The 8,526-nt window shown below is 34.3% G+C and overlaps 1 protein-coding gene across 1 annotated transcript; it reads left to right on the top strand.

Annotated features, from left to right (window-relative positions):
- Window positions 1–499: 499 nt before the first annotated feature.
- On the top strand, window positions 500–7,015 carry LOC111877011 (histone-lysine N-methyltransferase ATX2). The gene is made up of 25 exons (XM_023873563.3): window positions 500–1,436; window positions 1,526–1,577; window positions 1,661–1,735; window positions 1,838–2,057; window positions 2,510–2,633; window positions 2,715–2,819; window positions 2,902–3,107; window positions 3,192–3,284; window positions 3,377–3,474; window positions 3,609–3,767; window positions 3,852–3,968; window positions 4,069–4,116; window positions 4,186–4,303; window positions 4,368–4,433; window positions 4,502–4,563; window positions 4,662–4,718; window positions 4,814–4,882; window positions 4,966–5,167; window positions 5,263–5,493; window positions 5,590–5,651; window positions 5,742–5,819; window positions 5,923–6,018; window positions 6,112–6,215; window positions 6,313–6,460; window positions 6,587–7,015. Exons 1-24 carry the CDS (start codon window positions 682–684, stop codon window positions 6,452–6,454), a joined length of 3,339 nt encoding a protein of 1,112 aa, XP_023729331.1. The 5' UTR covers window positions 500–681; the 3' UTR covers window positions 6,455–6,460; window positions 6,587–7,015.
- The last annotated feature ends 1,511 nt before the right edge of the window (window positions 7,016–8,526 follow it).

The following is an 8,526-nucleotide window of genomic DNA, read 5'->3' on the forward strand; positions in this document are numbered from 1 at the left end:
AAATATATTACCATTTTAAGTCACTATCCCTTCCTTTAGGATGTCTTTCCCCTCCCTTGCATCATATTGAAAGTCGTGGCCTTTCTTTGATATATTTCTTTAAACTTTGATGATTTTTATTGAATTATTTTATGACTTCAGGATATATTTTACAATTGGAGACTTAACATTCCACCACCAAGACAAGTCTCACAACATGCATTTAATAATGATTTCATACTTTTTTCATATAATCCCTTATGCTTTATTATGTCTCTTAAATTGTTATAACACCTTTAAACTAGGTATTTCACAAGATTTTGCTAAAGCAACTTTATATACTTTGACATTTTTCAATGGAAAGACCCTATGCAATTTTATATATCCAATAAGGTATTTGTTAAAAATCCAAGTTTTGAGTGTTTTCTATAAGTTTAACAAGTATGAAAGTAAAGGGTTTCCCCTGGATGCAAAGTACATGCAAGTGGGTGTAAGTGAAAATATATATATGTCTCATAAAATAAGCAACTCCTTTCTTCTTTCTTTTTTTTCCTTGCTCGTCGTCTGTGGGGCGGGAAACTGGTTCTTCCGGGGAAAATAGAGCTCTCTCCTCCCTCCAAAAAGCTCACTGCTACTTCAATTTTGAAACCCTAGTTACAATGTCACACTAATCTTTGAAAATCCCCAAATTTCCCAAATCGAATGGCATTTTCTTCTCAATTGTTATCACCAACCGCCGATAACAAGCAGAGAGAAGACGCCGACGAAGAAGCGCCGCCGGAGGAGCAGAAAGTACTGGTTCAATCGGAAGAAGATCATCGTCATCACCATCGCGAGGCGAGGTACGTTGCCCTTGACCTCGTGTACTCAGCTACATCCCCTTGCAGTTACGCGAATGTCATGTCTAAGAAGGTGAAAGCTAGGAAATACTCCATTTTAGGGGTTCATAAAGATGCCATCTCCGTGGATCCAAAGTCATCGCCACCGAAACCACCTGTCATTTATTTCTACTCTCGCAGTCGCCGTCGCAAAAGGAGTGATAGTTTCCATGGCACTTCTGTTTACGATAGTTTTCGTTCGAATCCAAATACGGTTTCTGCTGTTGTACCGAAAGTTGAGGATGTTGAATTTGATGGCGAAGATCGGGAGGTGAGGTCTATTGGGGTTTTGGAAAATTCTAGTAACAAGAAGAGGAAGACGAGTCAAGAGCTTATCAATCTAGGGCTTAATTCAGTTTGTCTTGATGCTCCAAGATTGAGAGAATCATCTCGAAAACCTAACAGAACTGATGATGCTAGCGCTAGCAGTGGCCGCAGAAGAAGCAAAAACAATGATAACAGAAACAATGACGACAAAAACGTCTCCCACAAAAACAGTGGTGATGGAACTGAAGCAACTGAGACTGAAGATACAAATAAATCCACCACCAATGCAAGTCGCACCAAGAGATGGGTGAGGTATGTTCTATTCAAAGAAATTCCATTTATTTTGTTCAAATTACTACAAAAATGGTAAGCTATATACCAGCTTCTGATCTTTGAAACAGGCTGACATTTGAAGGTGTGGATCCCCAGAAATTTCTTGGATTAGAATGCAAGGCAAGCCTTGATTCTTATACCTGTTTCATATAATAAATTTAATGTTCCCTCATCTTACACCTTTGGGTATTGAATTACTGAAGGTTTACTGGCCATTAGATGCTGATTGGTATTTTGGCCGAATTGCAAAGTATGACTCAGAAAGCCATCGTCATCATGTAATGTCTCTTTAATCCCTGTTTTGCAAATTGCAATTGCATACACAAAAATCTTTGGAGCAGTTCTTTACAAAGTTATATATGGTTTTCTTGATAAAATAGGTTGAATACGAAGATGGTGATGATGAGTGGGTGATCTTATCTAAAGAAAGAATTAAGTTCAATGTGTCTCCAGATGAGATAAAAAGTCTAGAGTTGACTTGCGATCTTCATTGTTCAGAAACAGATGATCTTGATGTCAATGAGATGATTGTACTTGCTGCTAATCTGGATGACTGTCATGATATTGAGCCTGGGGATATCATATGGGCCAAAATTACTGGTATGCACATTCAGTTCTAAATATGATAAATATAATATGAGAGAAAAGTTAACATGGTATAAATACTTGACGTATGTTATAGGGCTAAATGCAAAGCATATCAGTGTACTTTCATGTACTACTAGTGTATTTACCCTCCTACTTTCACCTTTTTCTATCATAGCATTGCACTTTTAACTATCATCTTATCAAGGGATTGTACTTTGAAAAAGAAAAATCTATCCAATTATAGCATTATATTTTTGTTTTATAGCGGTGAAAAATGCTTTGTTTGTGGATGACATTGCTACAATTGAGTAGATTTATCAAAGTCTAATGCTGTAATATGAAGAAATGAAAGTGGGATGCTATAAATAATAAGCAAATGAATTAAAGTACATTGCTATTTCTTGCATTTAGCTCTATGTTTTATTTAATTATGCTTCTGGTGTTTGTTGTTGATAACAATACAGGTCATGCTGTGTGGCCAGCAATTGTGTTAGATGAGTCATGTGTTAGCATTCGTCGAGGTTTAAAAAAGATTTCAGGAGAAAAATCAGCACTTGTGCAGTTTTTTGGCACCCATGATTTTGCTAGGTTCCATCTTCTATACATACAAAATATTTGTAATTTCTTGTTCTAAGTGTGTCACATCCTTATATATTTTCTGATATCCAGGGTTAAAACAAAGCAAGTGATCTCATTTCTTAAAGGGCTTCTATCTTCTTACCACCTGAAATGCAAGAAATTGGATTTCATTCGGAGCTTGGAAGAAGCAAAAACGTAAGTTGTTTTCTTTAATTTATGACTGAAATTCAAGAAAACATATTTGATATTTGATATTTGTTGTGTTTTGAGTTTTCAGGTATCTTAGCAGACAAAGACTTCCAAAGGGTATGTTACAGCTAAGAAATGGTGTTGGCAATGATATTGGAGCTGAAAGTGAAGAGGATGAAGGTAGTGGTGGCTCAAAGAAGAGGTGTTTGAGTAGTACTGAAATAGTACAGAAAAAATTCAAGGGTTCTAAAAGTTGCCCTTTTATAGTAGGGGATCTTGAAGTATTAAAGCTTGGTAAATAATCATGTTCATAATGAAAATGTCCTTACACCCCTTCTAAGTTATATCTGTACTCATTTTTTTACAAACCACTGACAGGTAAGATGGTTAAAGATGTGGATTGTTTTGATGATGAGAAATCTATTTGGCCTTTAGGTTATACAGCTACAAGGAAGTTTCCTTCATTATCAGGTTATCTTTTATTAAATAGACTAATAATATTTACTTTGTTAACATGATTCTTTCATTTAAAATCTCTCTTTTTTTTTTTTTCTTGATTTCAGATCCAAGTGTATTTTCTGTATATAAGATGGAAGTGCTGAGAGATACTTGCACAAAAACCCAACCTGTGTTTAGAGTTACAACAGATGATGGAGATCAGGTAGGGCTAATTCTAAATGCAATAAACATACTTGCATTTCTTTCTATTTTACTTTGATTTTCTTTCTTATTACAATTCACAACATTATAATCTTTGTAATTGCAATGATATCTGTTTTGTCAATTGTCATGCAGTTTGATGGTCCAGATCCTTCATCATGCTGGAATAAAATTTATGAAAAAATAAGAAAAATACATTCAGATAGTTATGATGAAGGTGCATCTATGAGCTTCTTCAAGTCGGGTGCTGATATGTTTGGTTTTTCTGATCCTCATGTGTTGAAACTTATACAGGTAAGTAGCTCACCTAGAATTTATCTGTATTAGGAAACCGAAATATCTATCATATATTTTTTTTTTAATCAGTGTTATTTTTAGGGGACATCAAATTCAAAGACGATATCAGGGAGCTTACTCAGCATGCCAATTGGTTATAGACCTGTTCATGTTAAATGGAAGGATCTTGATAAGTGCAACGTCTGTCACATGGATGAGGTGAATGTTTTTCTTTTTTCTTTTCAATTTGCTGAATTTACCAAATAATACAGTTCCCCCTTAAACCCTAAACCCTAACACAGATGATTGTTTTGTTTAGGAATATGCCAACAATTTGTTTCTGCAGTGTGATAAGTGCAGAATGATGGTGAGCATAAACTCAAAATCTTATTGTTTATTCAGAAATATCAATGATATATTTGTATTTCCATGAAAGGTTCATGCAAGGTGTTATGGGGAACTGGAACCTGTTGATGGAGTCCTTTGGTTATGCAACTTATGTCGCCCAGGGGCACCTGAATGTTCTCCACCCTGTTGCCTTTGTCCAGTTATAGGTACTTGTTTTTATTAATTTATACTTTATAATAATGATAATAATATATGATATTGTTTTTTTAGGAGGTGCTATGAAGCCTACAACAGATGGAAGGTGGGCTCATCTAGCATGTGCCATGTGGATACCAGGTTCACTTACTGTTTGTTTTTTTATACTCATATTAATTTCAGCTCTTTTAACATCTTATCTCTTTCAGAAACTTGTTTGTCTGATATCAAGAAAATGGAGCCAATTGATGGGCTGAATAGAATTAGTAAGGTAATTCCTTTTTCAAGACATTATTTACATGATTACATCCACTAAACACAAGAAAGGTAAAGGCCCTTAAAGGATTATTTATTTTCCTATCTATTTAGGATCGTTGGAAGCTTTTATGCAGCATCTGTGGTGTTCCATATGGAGCTTGTATCCAGGTAACCCCTTGCATTTAACATTTTTCTATTTATGAATTTATGATTCATTTTTTTTTTTCTTCTTCTTCATATTTCTGGAATCTCTGCTGCTGCAGTGTTCAAACAATGCATGTTATGTTGCATATCATCCGCTTTGTGCTCGTGCTGCTGGATTTTGTGCTGAGGTAATTGTTTTTACTTCATTTTCACTTGGTAAGAAGTAAATGAGAAATCTTATATTGTGTTTTTTCTTTTTTCCATTATATAGCTTGCAGATGCGGATAGACTGCAAATGGTTCATATAGATGAGGATGAAGAGAATCAATGCATTCGTCTATTGTCGTTTTGTAAAAGGCATAGCCCTAATCCTTCTGTTGAACGTGTTGTTTCTGATGAACGAATGGGTCAAATATCAAGTCAAGGTTCAGATTATGCTCCTCCACTGAATTCTTCTGGCTGTGCTCGATGTGGTAACACTCATTTGATAATATGATACTTTTATTAAAAATGAAAAGAAGTGAATGTTATGTTAGGCGTATCTTTTGATTGTTGGAAATGTTGATAGAGCCTTACGATTATTTTGGGAGAAGAGGAAGAAAAGAACCTGAAGTTGTTGGTGCTGCATCTTTGAAGCGAGCATATATGGAGAACAGACCATATTTGGTGGGAGGCTTCTGTCATCATGAGTCCTTAAGCAACGTGTCATCTTCTCATTCTGTTGCTCATACAAGCATATTTTCTATGTCTGAGAAGTATATATACATGAGGACAACATTCAGAAAGAGACTTGCATTTGGTAAACTAACTAACTTTCCTATTTCAGCATTTCACTTTGCATTTGGTAAACCAACCCAAAAGAGTTAATGCTATCTATCTGTGGGCTGTGGCACAGGTAAATCTGGAATACATGGATTTGGCATTTTTACGAAACAACCACACAAAGCAGGAGATATGGTAATAAATCCTCACACCTTTCATTTCAAATCCTTCCGTTCATTTGTGTATTTGTTACAACTTAGAAGATCTTTAATGAATGTATTGCAGGTAATTGAATATACTGGAGAAATTGTTAGACCTCCTATAGCTGACAGAAGAGAACACTTGATATACAACTCATTAGTGGTAAGTAGATACAAACATTACCAAATTACATGCAAAAAAAGATAAGGAAAAACAAGTAATTGGTTGATTTGTTTATAAAATTGTTTGCAATGAATGAATGCAGGGTGCAGGGACATACATGTTCCGGATTGACGATGAGCGTGTAATTGATGCCACACGAGCAGGAAGCATAGCACATTTGATTAATCATTCTTGTGAAGTATGTCAATTTATTATTATTTTTTTTTTCTTTTAGTGTAAATGCAAGAAATAGCAATTTCAGTTTGTTGTATCTTTTGTTGAATTTTTTCAGCCAAATTGTTATTCAAGAGTTATCAGTGTGAACGGAGATGAACACATAATCATTTTTGCCAAAAGGGATATTGCCCAGTGGGAAGAACTCACATACGATTACAGGTTTTCTTCTCTTCCATATATAATATAATCAACACTTTATCTGTTTGTATCTAGTAATGATGCTTTTATTTTTTGAAAAATAAATTTAATATTGCAGATTCTTTTCGATTGATGAACAACTTGCCTGTTATTGTGGGTTTCCAAGTTGTCGAGGTGTAGTTAACGACATCGATGCGGATGTACAAATGGCCAAACTATATGCACCACGCAGTGAATTAACAGACTGGAATGGAGAATAAATTGAGGTTAGAAAACCATCATCATCATCCTATCACTATAAAAGATCAAAACTACAATGCTATTGCTATAATTGAAAAAAAAAAGAAAGAAAACTTTGTACGATGGTATAATCGAAAACACATGTTTTGCAGTGGGGGTAGATTCTGAGGTCCTGCTTTGCGTGTTGTATTGTTAATTGATGGGCGATTTGTTTCTGGGGTGAAGTGAAAGTTGATGTTTGTCATGTCATGTGTATGATTTATCATAAAATTAGATTTTATTGTTTTAGATTTATACGGTCTGTCTATATCTTATCACCTAAGAACACCAGGGGCTGTACATAACATCTCGAGATACACACTGTTTACTCATTTGGTTCATGGGCAAAATCGTCATTTTGTCTGTGGTTAACGGAGGGGGACAACCAAAAGGACCAAATGTGATGGATTTTAAAACTCTAGGGATTGACCGTGCTAAGTTTCTGAAACTATCACAATGTTAAATGTACTGCCAACATGGACTATTCTGTAATTTACTCATAATTGTTTTTGTAGATGTGTATGCCAAGTTATATTTTATAATCCGTGTCTTATTATTATATAAAGCTAGGGGTGAGCATTTGGACCTGATTGGTTTTGGAAAATATTGTGGACCGTGGACTGGACCGGATGAGACTTATTGGGTCTAGGTCCATGTCCAGGTTTTCCGGTTCTTGGACCCGTTTGGACTGGTACAACTTTATATGCATACGGTACAACTTGTTAAGATGCGTTTTTAGATTTGATACCACTTGTTAAGACGAATATATTGTTGGGTTTGATACGTTATAACTCGTTAAAATGAATATTTTTTTAGGTTTGATACTATACAACTTGTAAAAATTTATACGTTTTTGTTTATTGTGCCATTTGGACCGGCAAACTTTGATTATTTATACTTTATACTATTTGTTTAAAAGATTGTAACTCATTGAATATAATACCAAAAACAACACAAGTATAGTTTAAAATTATCTAAAAACTCTAAATTACACAGAAAAAAAATGCATGTCAATTGAACTTAAAACGAGATATGTTTGTTTAAAGAATACAAAAGTTTAAATTTCTTGTTGAAAAATTGAAATATTTCAGCTTTGATATTTCATTTTTGAAGGATTGTAACTCCTTAAATATAATACCAAAAATAATAAAATTATTATCTAAAATTATCTACAAACTTCAAATTATATGTTGGAAAAAACTGCATGTCAATTTAACTCAAAACGAATAAGATATGTTTATTTAAAAAATTTTGCAAAATACATTTTTTTGAAAAAATAAACCGGTCCAAAACCGTTTTTACCAAAAACCGGCTGGACCGGACCGGTTTTGTTGAAATCATAGAAATGAGAACCAGCCTGGGGTCCAAAAAAAAAACGGTTTGGTCCGGTCCGGTCTATGGGTCCAAATGCTCATCCCTAATGTTTGCCTCTACTTATGACTTCACACCCTAGGGCTTACGACTTGTTTCATGCTGATATTGATGTACATTTTGTGCCATACTAAACATGGGTAACAAATTTTAACCTTTTAAAAACCTAAACCGCAATATGGAAAGGGTAACCAAATAAACCAATCGTTTAAACCAAAAATTTAAGGTTAGGTTCACTTAACGTGCTAATTTTGAAAATAAAAACAGTTTCGATCCTATCTAAATATATATTAATTTCAGCTGTGTTTTGCATATTACAGCTAAGCTAGTTTATTTTTCTGAGATTTTTGGTTGCCATGTTAGTTTTTTTAAAAAGCTACCCAAGCCAATGGGCAACTAGTTTTTGGAGTTTTTATAAAATTATTTTAAATATACCTTTTATAGAGTTACTCAAATCTCTATTTAAAAGCAAAGTTAATCATCGTACTCTCATTTTGAACCATACCTCAACAAAAAGAAGATAATGCAAATAAGAGTTTGTTAAAAAAAGGCATCACAAGTGATCTATTCTAGCTAATTTTTGTAGTATTGAATTTTGTGCTCAACCAAGCTAGCAAATATTGATCGAGGAAAAGGCTACCACTTAGCATTCATGCGAATCACAAATACTACCCTTGGTGAT

The sequence above is a fragment of the Lactuca sativa genome, chromosome 5, assembly GCF_002870075.4.
Source record: "Lactuca sativa cultivar Salinas chromosome 5, Lsat_Salinas_v11, whole genome shotgun sequence".
Taxonomy (NCBI): domain Eukaryota; kingdom Viridiplantae; phylum Streptophyta; class Magnoliopsida; order Asterales; family Asteraceae; genus Lactuca; species Lactuca sativa.